This window comes from Prionailurus viverrinus, chromosome A3 (assembly GCF_022837055.1).
Source record: "Prionailurus viverrinus isolate Anna chromosome A3, UM_Priviv_1.0, whole genome shotgun sequence".
Taxonomy (NCBI): Eukaryota; Metazoa; Chordata; class Mammalia; order Carnivora; family Felidae; genus Prionailurus; species Prionailurus viverrinus.
The window spans coordinates 101597295-101620088 of record NC_062563.1 but is presented as its reverse complement, the minus strand read 5'-3'; the positions used below and the strand labels follow the sequence as shown (position 1 = coordinate 101620088).

General features: G+C 40.3%; 1 protein-coding gene across 2 annotated transcripts in view; it reads left to right on the top strand.

Moving 5' to 3' along the window:
• LOC125161835 (E3 ubiquitin-protein ligase RNF103) overlaps positions 1–13220 on the top strand; it is a 110996-nt gene extending 97776 nt beyond the window's left edge. For both annotated transcript variants that reach the window (XM_047852012.1, XM_047852011.1), the window contains 3 exons: positions 7893–8014; positions 11142–11256; positions 12630–13220. In XM_047852012.1, coding sequence (XP_047707968.1) covers positions 7893–8014; positions 11142–11256; positions 12630–12772 — 380 coding nt within the window. In that variant the 3' untranslated portion in view covers positions 12773–13220. The remainder of the gene's footprint in view (positions 1–7892; positions 8015–11141; positions 11257–12629) is intronic.
• The last annotated feature ends 9574 nt before the right edge of the window (positions 13221–22794 follow it).

Sequence of the window (22794 nt, the reverse complement as noted above, 5' to 3'; positions counted from 1 at the left end):
TTTTGCTATTACAGTGCTGCTGTGAATGTCTTTTCTCTTTTGCCCATGTGTAAAGGTTTCTCTAGAACAATTTTATACTCAGAAGTAGAATTGCTGGGTTAAAAATAAGTGGGCTGAAATTTGCTACAATTGCAAAATTGTTCTCCAAAGAGGCTTTACTAATTTACATTCCCACAAGCAGTGGATGAGAGTTCCTTTTTCCATACCTTTTCACCAACCCTTGTCAGACTTCGTAATTTTTGAGAAATGTTACCTTATTACAGCAGATAACATTTCTCTGGGAACTCGTGTACTTGATCACTGTCTTCTGTTTAGCTTTTCTTTCTGGTGTACTGATTCCTAAAGACCTTTTCAAGCAGGTAGAGCTCATAGGTAATCATCCACATGAAAAATCTCTTCTCCTGTAGCATGTACTTTCAGTAGTAAACAGAAGCTCTTGAATGTACTGCACAGAAGTCAGAGCTTGTTATCCTTTAAATATACACCCATAACAATATATTTTATTGTTTGTTTCAGATACATATTATTTGTGGTTTTCTCACAACTGGAAAGTAAAATATTTGCTGGTTGTTTTTTTTTTTTTTTTTTTTTTTTAAATTAGAGCACACGTGCACAAGTGGGGAGAGGGGCAGAGGTAGAGAGAATCCTAGCAAGCTCTGCATTCCATGCACAGCCCAACTTGGAGCTCTGTCCCATGACCCCAGGATCATGATCTGAGCTGAAATCAAGAGTTGGATGCTCAACCAACCACGCTAGCCAGGCTCCCTGTTTGGCCTTTAAATGAGTCAGAGTGCCCTAAGACTCCGTTCTAGATCCTCCGCTGTTTTCCATATTCACTCTCTTCCCCCAGGTGGCCTTATCTAATGTCGTGCCTCAAAATACTGCTTTCCACATTTTTATCTTCACGCCTGACTTTGTCACCTAGGGTGTGGTGACTCCACTTATATCCTAATGGTTATGTTAAGTGGTTATCTCCACTTATGTCTTAATGGTTATGTCAGAATTACTACACCTGCACAGAAATCTTATCTGGTCCTACTTCATCTGTATCTGCATCTACTCCCTTGTATTTCCCCCTGGGGAACCTAAGACCCCACACAGTTTCATCTGTAAATATTTCCACATGGATTCCTAAAAGACAAGGGTGCTGTCCCTTCAGTTCCCTGGTCTTTTAGTTCTTGGATGTGTTCATGAGATCATTTCCTTTCCACTGTATTTTCCCTTTCTTTCTGGAAGCAGAAGATTTTGTTAGACTTCCCAGACTGATCCTTTAATTTTCTTACCTTTCCTGTTTTCCATTTTGAAAATAATAATAGCACCTTCCTCATAGAGTAGTTGTGAGGCTTATCAACCAACGCCTGGTGTGTGGTGATTGCTCTATATATAGCTCAAAATATGATCACTGTCACCAATTTTGTTGTTGGGTTTCACTTTCTGAGAAATTTCCTTAACTTTATTTCCCATTTCTTCTCTCAAATTCTTCATTTTGGCTATCTGAATTTTAATTTACAGAAGAGTTCTCTGATTTTTTTTGAAATCATCCTGTTCTTATTTCATGAACACTTCTTTCTGAAATGTTCTAGTGTTCCTTGAACTGTTTGTCAGAGCTCCTTCTCACCACCCTCTTTTTCTCTATCTCTCTTCTTTTTTAAGAAAGAAAAGGAGAGGGTGGGGATGGTGGGGAGGCTGGATTAAGTGTAGGCAGCATGAGAAACTTCCCCAGTCTTCTCAGGCAGACAAAGCTACCAAGAGTGAAATGATAATTCTTTAATAAATCCATTTTTTAGCCCCTATTATGTGGCAGATGTATTGCTGGGCACCAGGGATAGTCAACATTATAGGCACAGTCATTGCCCTCTAAGTATGGGATGAAAGCAGCTAATCTGTAAATTTAATAAAAATACCTAAAAAATAATAAATTTAATAGTCAAATAAGTGGTACTTCTCTTGCAAACTGTGATAAGCACCAGGAGACTGGAAAAGGGAACCGGAGTGGAGAATGGCTCCTTTCAGGGACCAACAATACTGAAGGACGACATGGGTACTCCAACCTGAGTGCCAGGCAGCTCATAGGAGAGCCCTGGGGCCAAGAAAAACTGCACATTTAGGAAGTTCCGGGAGGTTGGGGTACAGGAGAACATGGAGGAGGGATGGCCGGAGAGGCTGAGCAGGGAGGTGAGGAAGACAGTTTTTACAGCCGTCAGGAGAGCAAGGGTTTTCAGAGACAAGCTCAGATTGAGATCGCTGTAGGGGTGGCACAGATAAACTGCAGGACGAGTTCAGAGGAAAAGTATTCTGAGGCGAATCAGAGGCATCTCAGTTCATGGATTAGGGTGCACAAAGGCACAGATGAAATACTTCAGGCTGTGTTCAGCAAACAGTACGTGTTTCAGTTTGACAAGAGCACATTAAGTGGGGCAGTGGGAGGTAGAGCTCCAAAGGTAATTTGGAGTCAGTTTTGTAAGTTAAGCAAGGACTTATCATTCCATTTTGTAGGCAGTAGAGTGCCGTGCACATTGTGAGCACAGACTGTAGGTGCAGCAAGGGACTGGCACAGCAGGATGGCAGGCGGGGGACCTGAGTGGCCATGGGCAGGACCTGAGTAGCTTAGTCAAATGAGATGCACGGAAGAGAGGACACTGGGAAGTTTTAGTCTGGATGCAGAGTAAATGGATGTAGTCAGGGTACAAATAAGCTGGAAATGCTTTAAGACCTTGAACCTGAAAAGAATGCAGGGCCATTAAAAGACACTGGAAACTGAGAGAAGGGAAGCGGCCCTAAAGAGAGAACAGAGCTTCTATTTGGGGCTGTCCAGACTGACTCCAGGAGGATCATCACCCTGCTTCTAAGTACTTAAGCACCAGGCTGGTGGGAGGAAGCCCTGGGGAGGTTGTTGAGAGGCCTTATAGTAGGATGTTCCTGCTGGCAAATTAAATACAGCAGAGAAGGGTGGCACCGAGGACAGAGCAGGAGGGAGGAGTCTATATTTTGGAATGAGAGAAGAGAAAACTAGAAATACTATAATGAGAGTTCCTAAGATTAGGGTCTTGCCCTCAATGTCTGCCCCCCTTCTATCCTAGCCTGTTGTTGCTTTGAAAAGCCACCATTTGATGAAGTCACTTTCCTCAAGATCTTCAGCTAAAATGCAGATATCCCTGGGAAGGGTAACATGTTAAGCCTTGTCAGCTATTAATACATTATTATTAGATGCTTTCCAAGTGATAGCTTTCTGACAGCAGCTTCTTGCAGAATAAGACAGATGATGAGTATGCTTTAAAAGGGGGAGTAAGTTAAGAGAAAGTTTCAAAGGTGAGACAGGAAATAGAATTACCATATGATTCAGAAATAATGTCTCTGGGTATATACCCAAAATAATTGAAAATAGGGACTCAAACAGATATTTGTACATCCATGTTCATAGTCACATTATTGACAATAGACAAAAGGTAAAGGTAACCCAAGTATCCATTGAAGGATGAATAGATAAACAAAATGTGGTATATATACACACAATATTATTCAGCCTTAAAAGGAAAAAAATAATGGGGCGCCTGGGTGGCTGAGTTGGTTGAGTGTGCAACTCTTGATTTTTGATCAGGTCATGAACTCATGGTTCGTGGGATCGAGCCCTAAGTCAGGCTCTGTGCTGTTAATGCAGAGCCAGCTTGGGATTCTCTCTCCCCCTCTCTTTGCTCCTCCCCTGCTCGCACTCTCTCACTCTCAAACTTTAAAAAAAAAAAAAAAAAAAAAGGAAGGAAGGAAGGAAATGCTGACACTTTGTTACAATGTGGATAAACCTTGAAGGCATTATGCTAAGTGAAACAGGCCTGTCCCAGAAGGACAGATAACTATGATTCCACTTACATGAGGTGCCTAGAATAGTCAGATCCACGGACACAGAAAGTACATTGGTGGTTGCCAGGAGTTGGAAGGAGGGGAAGTGAGAAGTTGAGAGTTTCAACAAGTTGTTCCCCAGGTGCCATCATTCTATGTAATTGAAAATTTGGGGAGAACTAGTTTCTATTTGTTAAAGTCCCTCCCCTTCTTTTTGCCATATGAAATTTGTTGATTTTATTTATTTCCATAAAGAAACGCTCTGGAATTTTTATGGTCAGTACAAGAAAGGAATAACACATTTCTGATCTAAATATGTCATTATATGTAGAGGCATTTGAGTCTTTATTAACCACCTCAGTGTTGCTTGCTGTTAAGACGTGAATATGTTTAACATTTTTTAAAATCCAGTTTGAATATCATAGTTTTGCTTGTTGTCTTCTAAATGCATTCATTGGTTTATTCAACATTTGAGAGTCAGCTGTGTCAGGCACAATGGAAGGCACTGGAAATAAAATCATGAGTCCACCTCCAAATAAAAAAGATATCTTGTCCTCTCTTGGGCAGCACATATTACCAGAATGGTGACTTTAATGAGAAGATTCATTAAATGACTTGGGCAGCACATATTACCAGAATGGTGACTTTAATGAGAAGATGGTCTGTGCAGAAGGATGGTATGCAAATTCATGAAGCATACTGTTAAAAAAAGAAATCCATCCATTAGGTCTCCACTCTCTAGAGCTGTTAGTGGGGCCCTGCCCTGCATATTGAGGGAGGAGCATACAGAGACCTTGCACTTGGAGGAGCCTGGAATGCTGGAAAAACAGCAGGAAGATCTGGCAGTGGGCTGGGGAGGGACTAGCAGAAAGAGCTATAACCAGGCAATGAGGCTCATGTCATGATCCCTTCCCGTGTGACTTTGCTCTTTCTAATTTTAAATGTCAGGTAGTTTTTATAATGCTAACCTCTTGTTTTCTGTATCATTCTAACCTTTTTGGAGATTCTTTTTTTATTGTGAAATATGTATAGCTAAAAAATCTTCTGTGCTCTGCCTGTTCACTCCTCCCTCCCACCCCAAGCAACCATTGATCTTTTTACTGTCTCCATAGTGTTTGCCTTTTCCAGAATGTCATATAGTTGGACTGATACAATGTGTTAAGTAAGCCTTTTAGATTTGTTTCTTTCATTTAGTAATATGCATGTAAGTAAATTTCCTTCATTTTTTTTTAAGGTTTACTTATTTGAGAGAGAGAGAGAGAGAGAGCACGGTGGGGGAGAGGCAGAGAAAGAGGGAGACGCAGAATCCAAAGCAGGCTCTAGGCTTCGAGCTGTCAGCACAGAGCCCCATGCAGGGCTCAAACTCAAAAACTGTGAGATCATGACCTGAGCCAAAGTCGGATGCCCAACTGACTGAAGCACGCAGGTGCCCCAGTTACCTCCATTTTTTTAATGGCTTGAGAGCTTTTTTTAACATTGAATATTCCCTTGTATATACCACGCTTTATCTGCTCCATTATTGTTGTTCTTTTGCAAGCAACATCTTGGTTGCTTCTAAGTTTGGGCAATAATGAAGAAAGCTGTCAATCTGCAGGTTTTTGTGTAGACGTACGTTTCAGCTCATTTGGGTAAATACCAAGGAGCTCATATATAAGAGTAGGTTTAATTTTGTAAGAAACTGCCAAATTGTCTTCCAAAGTGGCTGTACCATTTTGCATTCCCACCAGCAGTTGCTGTTGCTCCACATCCTCACCAGCATTGGGTGTTGTCAGTGTTTTGGATTTTGACATTTTAATAGATGTGTAGTGGTATCTCCTTGTTTTAGTTTGCAATTCCCTAATGATATGTTGATCATCTTTTCGTGTGGGGTTTGCGGGGTTTTTGCCATCTTTTTTGGTGAGGTATCTGTTTAGGTCTTTGCCCATTTTTAATTGGATTGTTCATTTTCTTACTGAGTTTTAAGAGTTCTTTGCATACGTTGGATAAACATTCCTTTCTCATTTGTTTTTTGCAAATATTTTCTTCCAGCTTATGGCCTACTTCTCATTCTGCTGTAGGGGTGACTTATTATTATAAAACAGTTTTTATCTTCCTCACATGCTTCTTTCCTTGTGGAACATAGAAAGTACATTTTAGTTTTTAGTCTTTTATTTTTCTTTGTATATTCATCTTTCTTTGTTTTGAGTTTCCATTGTAGCATTGGCCTTTTAAAAATCTGCTTCCCCCAATCCTGATTGGCAATCAAAGTAAAGTCTTTTGGGATTAGTTTTATTTCTGAGTTTATTTTTGTTTCTTCTTTTCCCACTGTACTCTTCCTTTTCTTCTTCTTCTTCTTCTTCTTTTTTTTTTTTTTTTTTGTTTATTTTGAGAGAGAGAGAGAGAGAGAGAGAGCAGGAGAGGGGCAGAGAGAGAGGGAGACGCAGGGCTCAAACTCCCAAACCATTAGATAATGACCTAAGCCAAAATCAAGAGTCAAGATGCCCAACCAACTGAGCCACCCAGGCACCTCTCTTGTTTCTTTTATCAGAAACTCATACCCTTTTCAAAGTACAAATGTTTTAGTATTTAATACTTATCACACCAGTTTTTTTCTTTAGCTCCCATCTTTTTATTTTTATTTTTTTACTAATTCAACTCAAAAAAGTTTATTGAACACATGTCATGTTCAAGCACTCTCTGTGGGAAACTCAGCATGTAAATTAGGATAAATCATGGGCCTGTGTAGACATCAAACTTTATAGTTCAAAAAGAAATATATGGAATAAACTTTATTTTTGCCCTTCTTTCCCTCACTTACCTTTTTACAATAACCAATAGTAACTTTAATATTTTAAAACTTTTTTGTATCATTATAATGGCATATATAATTTGTTATTTCAGCCATACAGATTCTTGATATTTCTGCTGTAATATATACTAATCTTAATCTTAATAGATCAGTATTTCACTTCCCCATTCCCATGTTAAGGAGAAATGAAGAATTCTCTGCAACTAACAAACTTCCTTACTCCTTTAGAAAAATCGCAAAATGGTGTGTATGTCACCCAGATATTTCCCTGGTCACTCTTGTTTCCTTGCCTCTTGTTTTCCCTTACATGTGAGAGCTGCCTAGAGTCTGGATTCAGATGGGTAAATTTTTAGTAACTCGTAGCTTAGCCAGGCACTGCAGTGTTCAGGCAGTCTCTGTGCCAGTTTTGTTGGACAGCTCAGAACTTTAAGTCTTATGATATTGCAAAACAGATTTGGAAGGCTGCCATATCTTTGACATGTTAAAGATGTGTGTGTGGTGGTGGGTAGGGTGCAGGGCAGAGGGATGATCATTTGCTATTACCGTGATTTCTTATATAGAAGTGTGTATATGATCGAACTACAGAAAATGTTTCCGTAGCAAGGAACTGTAACTGCCATACAACAACACGTAGACTCACTATATATCTCATCCTGATTTATCTCATTTTCCTGAGGACTAGTGACAGGACCCGCAGAGAGCAGCAGCCATCCATAGGCTGGTGTATGGGGAACACTAGTTGTGTATAGCCTAAAGTGTTGTATTTTCCAGTGTGGCCCTGGCAAGATCTAGAGCTGTTCCTCCCGTGTGACTTGTCCTGGTATCACAGTCATTCCTAGCGGGCTTCCTTCCCTAAAGCTCAGATGCACGCCTTCAGGCTGCTTTCCACATCAGCCGGATGGTGTGCATGCTCAGAGTTTGTACCTGTTGTAGCTAAAGTGTACGGTTTAGAAAAGTCAGTCTCTTGGTCAACTTGCATAGTAATGTAGGTTCACAGATAGTTTTGGGAGTCTACCTACTACTGTTCTCTTTTATTAGAATAGCTTATAATTTGACTATCACTCTTTCTTTGTTGTTGTTAATTAGGCTTCACAACTGCCACAGAGCGCAGGGCAAGGCTTGAACTCATGACCCTGAGATCAAGACCTGAGCTGAGATCAAGACTCAGATGTTTAACCACCTGAGCTACCTAGGCGCACCTGACTGTCATGCTTTATTCCCAATCCTGTGTCACATTCTCTTGAACGATCCTGTTCCTTTTCCTTTTCAGCGGTTTTGCGAGTGGCCGGTTCCCTACAGAAGAGCACAGAAGTGATGAAGGCCATGCAGAGCCTTGTGAAGATCCCAGAAATCCAGGCCACCATGAGGGAACTATCCAAAGAGATGATGAAGGTGACCTGGGGCCAACTCTGCATCCTATTCCAAACAGTTAGCAGTCACTTCCAGCAGAGCAGGGGGCTGGGGCTGGGTGGGAATGGACGGACCACTGGTGCCAGACAGAGATGATTTTGAAGACCGAGGAGCAGCTGTTAGCACTGGTTGAAACTGTCTGAACTGAGCATGGCAGAGGATGGGTCAGATTGCCAGTGTTCCTTAGAAGAAGTGAAAGTATACCCAAGGCTCAAGGGGAGGTGGAAGATTCAGGGAGCTAGAGTTTCCAGGCTCCAACATGAGCAGGGAGACAGAAAGAAACCAGGGTCTTCCTCAGGGGAGTATTAGTGACGCTGGGGAGGGAAGTCGTTCCAGACCAGGAATTGGCAAACCTTTTCTGTAAAGGGCTAGATAATAAAATGTATTTTATATTTTATGGGCCATACATTTCTGTTGTAACTACTCAACTCTGCTTTGTAGCACAAAAGCAGCCATAGATAATATAAACAAATGAGCATGACTGTATCAAAGTAAAACTTTACAAAAACAGGCAGTGGACTGGATTTGGCCCACACTCTGTGGAGTTTAATGTCCCCTATTTTAGGCCAGAAGAGGAGAGACTGAGAACCGAAAGCAGTAAGTACCTGCCACCCCCAGGATCAGGGCCTGGAGAGGACCTATACCGGTGGCCTTCAGACAGGGAGGGACAAGGCTCAGAAGAGCACGGTTACTGAGTTCCCTGCCAGCCAGTGGTACGTCACACGTGCTGTCCTATAGAGTCCTCCCAGTGACCCTGTGGGGGAGATATTTTTTTTACCCCATTTTACACAGGAGGAAATTGAGTCTTCAAGTTGCCAGGTAATTTACCTAAGTGGCCTTGGTCGTGACAGATCTGGGCTTGGAGCACAGATGTCTGACCTTATTGCTTGAGCTGCCTCAGAAATGGTGGTAGGAAGTATCTCAGACAGGTGTGTTTCACACTTTTGACTTGTGACCTAAGAGCCAACATTGTATACTTCAGCTTGTGCATAGAAATTGTGTTTCTTCTTCCTAGGGAATTTCATTTATGAACTTGAATTATATGCGGGACTGTGAGGCATGGGGGAGAAGAACTGGAGAAAACCAGTAGCAACATATAAAGCTCAGAACCTAGGTCTTTGGGATGAGAAATCCTTGGGCAGTAGTAGGAAGGAGGGACCAGGGTCAGGAGTGTGTGTCCTTTAAAAGTGGTACGTGGATCTTTTCTCCCAAGTTGTGATGACTGTCCATGTAGAACAGGATAACAGGGTAATTCTTGGAATGACTTTAGGCCCGCTAAATTCTAAATTTGTGACCACTAGGATCTGAGGGGAAGCCCCTTTAAGAACCTGGGGTCTTTGCCACAGTGGTTTCTGAATAGTGAAAGGAGTATAGATTTGGAGGAAGGCCTGCATGTAGTAGATAATAGTTACTGAGGTCACTCCAGGATATACATCCCCAAGTACAAACTGAAGCCTGTGGTAGGGGCCCAGCTCCTCGAGGGCAGGGACATGATATTAGTCATTCCATTTGTCCCACCCCCTGTCCTTTGTGTGGCACAGAGTAGGCATTTGATGAATAGTTGCTGATTGAATAGGTGGATAAATGAATGAATAACAGTTTCTGCCTCCAGGATGTGGAAGGCTGTTACAGCCAGGATTCCAGGAGGCTGGCGTAACTAGTTAACCAGCATGTACTGCACCTCTTTTCAGTAGCCTCTAGCACTGAGATGACATCCATTCATTCAGGCCATTGAATTGAATCTGAATTGAATCTGTTTATTCATTTTGGTTGAGAGGAAAGGATCTGAGAATGGGTAGAATATGGTTATTCTGATTCATGTTATTAGGAGTCACTTGAGTGTTCTGGCAGCACAAAGGCGGGCAGGAGAGAGGGCTTGCTTTTACATCTGATAGCATCAGCGTAGGTAGTGAGAGTCATGCTCTGCCGAGTGCAGGGAACCAGGGCTGGAGCTGTCACAGGTGACCTGCTCCTTGAATCACTGGATTAGGTACAAAGCAAGGGGCTCAGCTGTTGCAAGTGGCAAAGCAGTGAGGATTTTTCGCTATTGGCAGCTTCTCAGAAGCCCGAACCCTTGCTTTCTTTCTGCCTCTCCGTCCCTTCCCACCTCTTCTCCCCAGGGGGCCTCTTTCTGACATTGGAGGATGCTGTTCTGACCTTTTACTTCAAAACCAAACAAAAAACAGTCAGTAGGGTCCTAGTTGGGAGCTGAGGACAGTGCTTGGCAAGGAAGACTGCGGGTCTGGCCTGTGTTGGCAAGTGTTCAAGAACAGTTTCCTTTTTTTTTTTTTAATGTTTTATCTATGTAAGTGTGGGGCTAGAACTCATGACCCAGAGATCAAGGGTCGCACGCTCTTCCAACTAAGCCAGCCGGGCGCCCTGAGAACAGTTTTCTTGTGTGCCATACTGGAGCCCTGCTACCTCGAGGAGAAAGGAGGCTGAGTGGCTGGCTTCAGGCTTCCAGGCACAAGGCTTCCAGTAGAGTCTGGGCATTACCTTGTTGGGTCCAGAAATGCTGTCTGATCAATTCTGTCAGGAATGGAGGATGAGGCTCTGGTGAATTGATTGATCCTTGCCAGACCCCCTGGACTGGCCCTACACCAGCAGCTGTGACCTGGACGTGCTGAAGTACTCTTCAGGCCTTTTTAGGGTTCCGTGGAGCCCCACTCTGCTCTTGGTACTTATTATCATAGTGCCCACTAAGACTCCACTCAGCTTTCACACTGTGTTTCAAGTCCGGTGCTCACGGACTCTGCTTGCAACGTTAGGGCTCATGCTTCCCAAGACAGCTCAGGGCACACTCACTTTCAACAAGTTGTTCCCCAAGTGCCATCATTACTGTCTGGGTTACTGTGAGAGGCTCCATTGACAGAGGCCCCCGTCCAACCTTGGTGCTGAGTCTGGGAAGTTTCCCTATGGCCGTTGCCTTTCTTCAGAGAGGACAGACAGCATCCTCGTTTCTCATGACCATCTGTCTTGAGTGTTCACCGTCAAAAGGGTGGTCTGGACTTACAGACACTAGAGCTCAGGTGGAACTGGACCCACAGATGTTTCTGTGAGGAACATTTTTACCAGTTGAGGGACGTGACGTGATTTTTTCTGTGTTTAGGCTGGCATCATAGAAGAAATGTTAGAGGATACTTTTGAAAGCATGGATGATCAGGAAGAAATGGAAGAAGCAGCAGAAATGGAAATTGACAAAATTCTGTTTGAAATCACAGCAGGTATGTCCTGAGACTCTTCAACTTTCTCTCCTCCGTTTATGGTCATTCTTCTTGCATTCACTAAATTACCTAGTACCTTTTTCTTTATGACTGTAAATGCAATGCAGTGACTCTTTATGCAAGTTAGCTATATATTGTGTTATTTTTCAAGATCTTTTAAAAATGCAAAGAGTTTTAAAAATTCCTAAAGTTTTCAGAATGGTGAGGAGAAACTGCTCTCACAACACTGCTGTTGTGAGCTTAAATTTTTTTTTTTTTTTTTAAATTTTTTTTAAATGTTTTATTTATTTTTGACAGAGAGAGAGACAGAGCATGAGCGGGGGAAGGGCAGAGAGAGAGGGAGACACAGAATCCGAAGCAGGCTCCAGGCTCTGAGCCATTAACACAGAGCCCGATGCGGGGCTCGAACTCACAGACCGCGAGATCATGACCTGAGCCGAAGTCGGACGCTCAACCGACTAAGCCACCCAGGCGCCTCAGGGGAGCTTAAATTTCTATAGACTTTCTTGAAAGCAATTAGGCAGTAGCTGTCAAAAGCCATCAACCTGTCAGACTGATTTCTGGGAATTTATTTTAAACTAGTAATTAAGGATGTGCTGAAAGATTTAACTCAAGGAAGTCTGTTGTAGCATTATTTATCACATTGAAAAGTTTGAAATAACCTAAATGGATACTAATAGAATACTGGTTGAATTATATCTGTTTTAATGGAATACTTTATAGCTGTGATTGTGTGGAAATACGTTCATTGACATGGAAAGACATTCACAATATAATGTGTGAGAAGAGCCTTGTTATTGAAATACATGCTCGTGTGTAAAAAACATGTCTATAAGAAAAGACTGGAAAGAGGATGAACAAAAACAGTCCTCTCTGAAAAATGGTTAATGAAGTTTTAAGCTTTATTTTTACTTCTGGAGTTTGGGTTTTATGTTTAACAAAAAAATTCGTGAGATTTAATTTTTATCTGTTTTAAAATTATTTGTTTAATTATTTGTTTTTAAATTGTTGGGAAAGACTAGTTCCTCCAGGAAAACCTTTTGTGGAAGTTTAAAAACCGTTTAGTTTTACTGAGAGACGTGTAACATCTTCATGAATCTTGAAACTTAAGTATTCAATAGTGTTTAGGAATTTAGAACAAGAGTGGCAGTACCAAATTTCTTAAAACCCGAATCCTCCGTTATTATGACCTTGGTATCATCACAAGTTGGCGTTTGCACTTTTGTCACAGTGAGCAAATCCGCCCTCGAACAGCTTGTTTTATTGCCCCTTTTCTGTTTCTTGTTAGGCTCTTCAGGTACGAAAGGCAGAGAGGATAGGGGACCACTTCTTTAAAATGATAATTTGTTCATTTGTTTGCTGTTTCTTTTCAGGGGCCTTGGGCAAAGCACCTAGTAAAGTGACCGACGCCCTTCCGGAGCCTGAACCTTCAGGAGCCATGGCCGCATCAGAAGATGAGGAGGAAGAAGAGGCCCTGGAGGCCATGCAGTCCCGTCTGGCCACACTCCGCAGCTAGTGGCTGCCCAGCTGGGCCCTCAGGCTCTTTCACAGCCCACCTACTGGGAGTGGGCACACTCCTCTGAAGCAGTCACCATGTTATGTATCTCTTGCACTACGCCTCTGAGGCACTTTTATTCTGAGAAGGTTCTCTGCTCATATCTCTTCACTTTGCAGAGGTTTGGGGATCTCAATGGGATTGTCCTTGAGAGTTGGGGTTATAAATGCATCATTTACAGGGGTATAAATAGAAGCATCCTTTGGGGGGGAGGGCAAAGGAATCTGACTTCATGCGATGCATCATTTTCAGGAGCATAAACAGAAGTATCTTTTGGAGGGAAGGGCAAAGGAATCTGTCTTCTCCCGAAGCACTTCTGAGGATAGAGTTGGCCTGAATGTTGAGGACTCTCCATTTTTTTGTCTCTAAAACACTATATAAAATGGATTTTAATAAATTTTTGCTTTAACACTTGGTCTCATTGTAGATTGTCATGTGCAGTGAATTTTCAAGGTGTTTGCGGTCTCAGATTATATGTTGGCCTTGGAAAGAGAGAAGGTGCTATAGCCAGTCATATGGGACTTGGAAGCCCAGCAGAAGAGGCTTCTGCTCCGTGGATGCTGTTCCCCAGCTTTCACAGATGTGGTGTGGGAGCGACGTTTCTGCTTTGTCATCTGTTTAACCAAAAGGATCCTCAAGAATTGTGACTCCTTGTCCTGTTGGCCGGATGGCTGTATTATGTCCTGACAGGTGTGCATATGTAGTTTGCTTCCCTTCCTTCCCAATGCACGTTGGACCCAGAGCAGACAGCTGTGAGATTAGGACTTTCACCATCCAGCTGCTTTTCTCTGCTGCTTTTCTCTGCTGCTGCTGCTGCTGCTGCTGCTGTTTGTTGTTCAACTCATTTGGGTAAATACCAAGGAACACAATTGCTGGATCACTGGTAAGACCATATCTGGTTTTGTAAGAAACTGCCAAACTGTCTTCCAAAGTTGGCTGTACCATTTTGCATTCCCACCAGCCATGACTGAGAGCTCCTAGTGCTCCACATCCTCGTGAGTAGTTGATGTTGTCAGTGTTTTGGATTTTGACCATTCTATCAGGTATGTAGTATTATCTCACTGTTGTTTTAATTTGCAATTCCCTAGTGATTTATGATGTTAAACATTTTTCCATGTGCTTTTCTGCCATTTGTATATCTTTTTGGGTGAGGTGTTTAGGTCTTTGCTCATTTTCAATTGGGTTGTCATTGTTGAGTTTGAAGAGTTCTTTGCATAACAGTCCTATCTCAGATATGTCTTTTATAGATATTTTCTCCCAGTCTAAGGCTGGTCTTCTCACTCCTTCACATTGTCTTTCACGGAGTGGTTTTCAGTCTTAAGTCCAGCTTTCCAATGATTTCTTTCATGATCATGCCTTTGGTGTTAGATTTTAAGTCATGATCATACCCATGATCACCTAGATTTTCTCCAAAATTCTTCCAGGAATTTAATGTTTTACATTTAGGTTTTGATCCATTTTGATTTAATTTTTGCGACGTGTGTAAGGTTTGTGTCTAGATTTATTTTTTTGCATGTTGATGTCCAGTTTTGGCACGATTTGCTGAAAAGACAATTTCTGCTGCATTATATTGTCCTTACTCCATTTTCAAAGATCAGTTGGCCATTTTTGTGTGGGTCTGTTTCAGGCCCTCGGTTCTGTTTCACTGATGTTATATTGATGTATTTGCCTTTTCCTTCACTAGTTACCACCCTGTCTTATTGCTGTACCTTTATAGTAAGTCTTGAAGTCAGATAATACCATCAAGCTTTGTTCTTCACTGTTGTGTTGGCTATTCTGGGCCTTTTGCCTCTCCACATAAACTTTAGAACTCATTTGTCAATATCTACAAACTAGCTGTGATTTTGATTGGGATTACTTTGAATCTATAAATTAACTTGAGAAGAACTGACATTAACAGGATATATTTTCATGATTGCATTTATCTGGCTAGTTTATTCACAGAATGATAATGGAATTAAGGGATGCTCAGAATCCCTGAGCATTTTTGTCTTATATGGATAATCAGAGTTTATCCAGGTGGATGGATGGACAGAATAATTACAACCACTCTTCCAGCCATTCAAATAAAATGATGTAAATGTAGGGTTGGTTTGTTTTCATTGTTTGAAGAGGTCCTCTTTTCTCCATTCCTGTTTTCAGGTTAAGGAAATATCATTGTTGTCTTATCATGTTATATAGTCCATTTTCCCTCAGTATTCTTCTGGGCATCATTGGAAATAAGGAGAGTCAGTTACTACACTGGCTCTGTAAGGGTCCACAATCTGGGAAGGGAAATGATGGTGTAAATACCTGCAATAAAAGTTTTCCTCTTTCCTCAGCTTGTCAGCTTAGGTCCAGCACTAGCAGCACCAGCTCACATTCTCCACCCCAACCATAGACTGAATCTACTTGGTGCCCTAAACAAACAAACAAACAAACAAACAAAGTCAAGAGTAGCATCCCACAACACTGACCCATTTGTTTTGTTTGGAAATATAGCTCACACTAAAAACCACCATCCAGCTTGTGGTGATCACCCAGCATTTCACTCTAGACAGGTTGTAACCTCATTTACTCTGTCCCTCCCCACACTCCCCATGTTGCCTTTCATGCCTTCCTGAGCACTTACCACTCATACAGCTCACATCACCTGGGGCCTCCTTGTCGTGTATTTCCTCATCTATCTCAGGACTCCTGGAGAGAAGGGGTTTTGACTCATATTTGTTCCCAAAGAGTACTAGTCATGCCTTTCTCTGCACCTCTTCCTGACACCCAACACCTAGTTGAAGAAGTATGACCACTTTTCTTGTCCTACCATAGTGACACAGCTGCTCTTCAAATGCTAATCTGTAGTATCAGTAAGAAAGGCTCTTAAGTAAAACTGGAAATATTTGGTTCAAATAAAAAGCAAGGTCTTTTCCAACTTTTCAGAGCTTTTCATATACTTTTCCCAAATTTATTTGACCAAGACAGTTTTCTTTTGAGATGCCAGAATTAACATTTCCTTATCACTGAAATCTTTTCAGAAATGCAGGTCTAAATCACAGCATGGAAATGCCTTTTTTAAAGCTAAGGAATTCCTCTTCTACATATAATTAATGATAGTTTTAAAAAATGTAGAGTGACATCAGGAAAATGGTGGAGTAGACAGCTCCATACACTCACACCTCCAGATTTTCAGAAGTACCAGAAACTGTCAGAACTAACTTTGTCAGAACTGGGAAACGAGAGTTTACAGCAACCAAGTGAACACTGTATTAAGAAAAAAGAAATGTAAAAACAGTAAGAAAGCATTGTGGCATTTTACTTGCCCTTGCCAAATCCTTCTCCTAACTTGGTAGCAGTCTTAAAGACAGGAACTCACATTCTGTGTGTGACCCTGGTCCCTAGTTCCAGGGGGAGAACAGAGTAGACTTAGTCACAAATTATCTGTTTGTCTGTCTGCCCTTACCTGTCTGTGGGCCATCCTGAAGGACTAATGTAAGGTGCTTATCTCTGGTTTGCCTATTTTGTAACTTAGGGTGGAGAAGCAGCAGGCATTGCTTGAAAACATGTTAAGGAAATAATTTTTAAAAAGTGAGACCACCTGGGGCAACAGATTACACTTGAGACCTACAATAGATCGCTTAAAACCTGGGAAGAAAAGTGAGGGAGAGGGTTTCTTTGGGATATTAGGGCATTCAAAAGCATGTGGAAAGCTACATGCATGCACAGGAAATATCAGAAAAGATCTGAGAAGACCCCACACTTTCGCCACTCGCTGATCTGTAGACTTGGGTGCAAGCAGGAAGTGAAGGCTGAGACAGAATTGTCAATAGTCTAAGTGTTAAGAGTGTCCCAGCACAGAGCCAGTCTGTAAAGACTGGGACAGGTGTTTTTTGTTTGTTTTTTAAAGATCCTGGCATTCAAAGAAATCTTTGTTAAAATAGTGGCTGAAAACAGCTAAGTCTTCAATAATTAAGAAGTACAAACCTTGGGGAAGAGGGAGATTCTGATTTCCAGATTTATGCTGGAATATTCAAATGCTTAGTTTTCAACAACAAAAATCACAAAGCATACAAAGAAAGTGCAAAGTATGGCCCATTCAAAAGAAAGTTAAATTTATAGAAACCATCCCAAGAAAGTCCAGACACTGCACTTCTTAGAGACTCTAAACCAGCTGCCTTAAATATACTCGAGGTAAAGCAAACCAGTAAGACAATGAATAAAACAAAAATATCAGAAGATATTATTAAAAAGGAACCACATAAAAATTCTGGAGCTGAAGATTATAGTAACTGAAGTGCAAAAATACACCAGAGGGATTCAACAGATTTGAGTAGGCAGGGGGAAAAAAAGGTGAACTTGAAGATAGAATAGTTGAAATCTAGTTTGAAGAGCAGAAAGAAAAGTGAACAGCCTAAATGACTTGTGAGACCATCAAGCTCACCAACATATGGATTATGGGAGTTCCAGAAGAAGAGAAAAAGAAAGGAACAGAATTGATATTTAAGGAATAATGGCTAAACTCCTTCCATATCTGAAATATATGAATCTACACATCCAAGAAGCTCAACAAATTCCAAACACAATAAAGGGATTCACACTGAGACACATAGTCAAGTTGTTTAACAGTAGAGACAATAATAATGAAAGCAGAAAAGAAGCAACTCCTCATGTAAAAGGGGCGCTTCAATAAAATTAACAGCTAATTTCTCATCACAGACCATGGAAGTGAGAGGCAGTGGGATGACCTATTTAAGGTACTGAAAGAAAAAACTCAATGAAGAATTATATATCCAGCAAAACTATCCCTTGAGAATGAAAGAGAAAGTAAGGTATTCCCTGATAATGGGAGTCCTTCAGGCTGAAATGAAAGGACAATAGACAATAACTTAAAGCCATATGAATAAAGAACACCAGTAAAGGTAACCACATTCAAAATAAAAGCCAGCATTATACTTTTGGTTTGTAACTCTTCTTTTTTTGCATGAGTTAAAGGCAAATACGTACAAAGTAATTATAAATCCATATTAATGGGCACACAATGTATAGAGATGTAAGCTGTGACAATAACAATATAAACAGGGACAAATTATTCAGAAGTGCAGTTTTTGTATACTATTGAAATGTAATAGGTATTATTCAAGCTAGATTGTTATAATCTAGTTTTTCAATCTAGTTTTAATCACAATTGTTATACTGTGATTGCAAAAATAACTACTAAGAATATACCTAATACAGAAAAATATAAAGGAAATAAAAATCGTACAGTACAAAATTTCAGTTATGAAAAAAGGAATTGAACTACATATATAGAAAACATATAAACAGGAGAAGTCCATTATGAGTAATTAAATGTAAATTCTCCAACTAAAAGGCAGAGATTGGGAGGACAGATAAAAAACATCACCTGTATGCTGACTCGTTTTAGATACAAAGGCACAAAATGTTGGAAGTAAGAAATGGAGGAGGTGCCAAGAAGATGGAGGATTCTAAGTGCAACCTATCCAAGTCAGTAAACCAGACAGCAATTCGAAGAGTGGCAGAACAAACTCCATAACTAAATGTAGAGAAGAAGCTGCATTAGGCTAGGGAGGGCAGAAATGGTTGGGAGTTGCCGCCAGTGCAGAGGAAACTATAGTCATGGAGAGGAGAAAGCACCAGTGAGCCCACACAAGGAAAACAAATCCCCATAACATCCGGCCTTGAAAACCAGAGGGACTGAATTCCATGCGTTTGGAGTGTGACTTGGAACTTTAAAAGTCAGCCAACTCAGCCTGGGGCAAGCTGGGAGAGCAAATAATAGTTGGGTACCAGCCCTTAAAGACAGAACAGCCTGACAAGAGGCAACAGAGAAGCAATAGGTTACACAATGAAGAGTGAGCTCTTTTATATTGATTTTGGAGTGTGTTATATTTGACAAAATAGACTTTAAAAAGATGAAAGGCACCTGGTGACTCATTTGGTTAAGTGTATTAAGTGTATGACTCTAGATTTTGGCTCAGGTCATGATCTCACAGTTGTGGGATCAAGCCCCACATCAGGCTCCATGCTCAGCAAGGAGTCATACCATGCATCTTTTCTGACCACAATGCTATGAAATTAGAAATCACCACAAGAAAGAATCTAGAAAAACCACAAATACATGGATATTGAATAACATGCTACTAAACAATGACTGGATCACCTGAGAAATTGAAGAAGAAATCAGAAAGTACATGGAAACAAAAGTGAAAATACAATGGTCCAAAACCTTTGGGATGCTGCAAAAGTGGTTTTAGAGGGAAGTTTATAGTAATACAGGACTACCTCAAAAGCAGGAACAAAGCTCAAGTAAACAACCTTACCTTGCACCCAAAGGAGCTAGAAAAGAATAAACAAAGAATAAACAAGAACAAAGAATAAACAAAACCCCAAATCAGCAGAAAGAAGGAAATAATAAAGATTAGAGCAGAAATAAGTGATACAGAAACTAAAAAGACAAGATCAATGAAACCAGGAGCTGGTTATTTGAAAAGATCAACAAAAAATGATAAACCTGAAGCCAGATTCATCCAAACAAAAAGAAAGGAGACTCGAATGAACAAAATCACCAATGAAAGAGGAGAAATAACAACCAACACTACAGAAATACAAACAATTGTAAAAGAATATTATGAAAACCTATATGCCAACAAATTAGACAACCTTGAAGGAATGGATAAATTTCTACAAACATAAAACCTCCCAAAACAGAAACAGGAAGAAATAGACGATTCAAACAGATCAGTTACAAACAATGAAGTTGATTCAGTAATCAAAAAACTCCCAACAAACAAAGCCAGGACCAGACAGCTTCATAGGCAAATAGTACCAAACATTTAAAGAAGAATTAATACCTATTCTACTCAAACTATTCCCCAAAATTGCCTCACTCTATGAGGCAAGTATTGCCCTGATACTAAAACCAGATGAAGACCCCACAGAAAAGGAGAACTACAGGCCAATAACCCTTATGAACACGAATGTGAAAATTCTCTGTAAAATGCTAGCAAACCAAATCCAGCAAAACATTTCACCACCATCAAGTGGGATTTATTCTCAGGATGCAAGAATGGTTCAATATTTGCAAATCAATGTGATACATGATGTCATTAAGAGGATAAAAACCATATGATCATTTCAATAGTTGGAGAAAAACAATTTGACAAAGTATAACATCCATTCATGATAAAAGCCCTCAACACAGTGGGGTATGAAAAACCCACAGCAAACATCATACTCAATGGGGACAAACAGAGCTTTCCCCCTAAGGTCAGGTACAAGACAAGAATGTCCACCCTCACCACTTTTACTGAAGATAGTGCTGGAAGTCCAAGCCACAGCAATTAGACAACAAAAAGCAGTAAAAGGTGTCTAAGTGGTAAGGAAAAAGTAAAATTTCCACTATTTGCAAATGACATGATACTATATATAGTAAAACCTAAAGGCTCCACAAAAAAAACTACTAGAACTGATAAATGAATTTAGTAAAGTCACAGAATATAAAATTAATGTGCAGAAGTCTGTTGCATTTCTATAACAATGAGGCAGCAGAAAAAGAAATTGAGAAAACAATCCCATTTATAATTGCACCAAATGGGTGAAAGACTTGTACTCTGAAAATGATAAAACACTGATGAAAGAAACTGAAGATGACACAAAGAAATAGAAAGACAGTCCATGCTTATGGAATTGGAAGAACAAATATTGTTAAAATGTCTATACTACTGAAAGCAATCTACAGATTTAATGCAATCCTATCAAAATACCAACAGTGGGACACTGGGTGGCTCAGTCAGTTGTGCATCTGACTCTTTTTTTTTTTTTTTCAACGTTTATTTATTTTTGGGACAGAGAGAGACAGAACATGAACGGGGGAAGGGCAGAGAGAGAGGGAGACACAGAATCGGAAACAGGCTCCAGGCTCTGAGCCATCAGCCCAGAGCCTGACGCGGGGCTCGAACTCACAGACCGCAAGATCGTGACCTGGCTGAAGTCGGACGCTTAACCGACTGCGCCACTCAGGCGCCCCTATGCATCTGACTCTTGACTCAGGTCATGATCTCAGGGTCATGGGATTTGATTTTGCATCAGGCTCTGTGCTGAGCATGGAGACTGCTTAAGATTCTCTCCCTCCAGTCCTCTTCCCCACCCCTCCCTCTCTCTCTTTCTCTCTAAAAGTAAGATAGAAATACTACCAGTATTTTTCAGAGAACCATAACAAAAAATCCTAAAATTTACATGGAACAACAAAAGACCATAAATAGCCAAAGCAAAGCTGGAGGTATCACAATTCCAGACTTCAAGTTATATTACAAAGCTGTAGTAATCAGAACAGTATGGTGCGGGCACAAAAACAGACACAGAGATCAATGGAACTGAATAGAAAACCCAGAAATAAACCCACAATTATATGATCAGTCTTCAACAAAGGAGGAAAGAATATCCAATGGGGAAAAGACAATCTCTTCAACAAATGGTTTTGGGAAAACTGGACAGCTACATGCAAAACAATGAAACTGGATCACTTTCTTTTATTATACACAAAAATAAACTCAAAATTGATTAAAGAACTAAATGTGAAACCATAAAAATCCTAGAAGAGAGTATAGGCAGTAATTTCTCTGACATCAGACATAACATTTTTCTAGATGTATCTCCTGAGGGAAGGGAAATAAAAGCAAAAAATAAACTGTTGGGATAATATCAAGATAAAAAGCTTCTGCATAGTGAAGGAAACAAATCAACAGAACCAAAAGCAACCTACTGAATGGGAGAAGATATTTGCAAATGACATATGTAATAAAGGGTTAGTATCCAAAATATATAAAGAGCTTATGCAACTCAATACTCAAAAAACAATCCAATTAAAGAATGGGAAGACATGAACAGACATTTCTCCAAAGAAGACAACCATGCAGATGGCCAAGCAAAACATGAAAAGATGCTCAACATCACTTATCATCAGGGAAATGCAAATCAAAACTATGAGTTATCACTCATACCTGTCACAATGGCTAAAATAAAAAAGAACATGAGAGACAACAAGTGTTGATGAAGATATGGAGAAAAAGACCCCTCTTGCACTGTTGGTGGCAATGCAAACCAATGCAGCCATTCTGGAAAACAGCATGGACTTTCCTCAGAAAGTTAAAAATAGGACTACTTTATCCAGTAGTTAGTTGCACTACTAGGTATTTACCCCCAAAATACAAAAACATGAATTCAAAAGGATACATGCACCCCTATGTGTATAGCAGCATTATTTACAATAGCCAAATTATGGAAGCAGCCCAAGTGTCCATCGAGATAGATGAATGGATAAAGAAGATGTGGTATACATATACATTGGAATATTATTCACTATCAAAAAGAATGAAATCTTGGCATTGGTACCAACATGGGTGGAGCTAGAGAGTATAATGCTAAGTGAAATAAGTCAGAGGAAGACAAATACTATATGATTTCACCCGGATGTGGAATTTAAGAACAAAAAAGTGTACAAAGGAAAAAAGAGACAAACCAAGAATCAGATTCTTAGCTATTGAGAACTGATGGTTACCAGAGGGGAGTGGGTTGGGGATGGATGAAAGAGGTGATGAGGATTAAGAACTGCACTTGTCATGATGAGCACTGGGTGATGGATGCAATTACTGAGCCACTATAATGTACACCTGAAATTAATATAATACTGTATGTTAACTAGAGTGGAATTAAAAAAAAAAAAAACCAAAACTCAGTGACTTAAATAGTACAAATGGAAAAAAAAAATGGAAAAAGATAATGCATATGAATAGTACTCATATGTTACACACATATGGGGCACCTATATTATTATGAGACTAAAACAGATTTTAAGTTGGGGTGCCTAGCTGGCTCAGTCAGTGGAGCATGTGACTCTATCTTGGGGTTGTGAGTTTGAGACCCACATTGGGTATAGATCTTACAGAAGAAAAATCCAATAACAACAATAAAAAAAATACTAACAGGTGATGAAG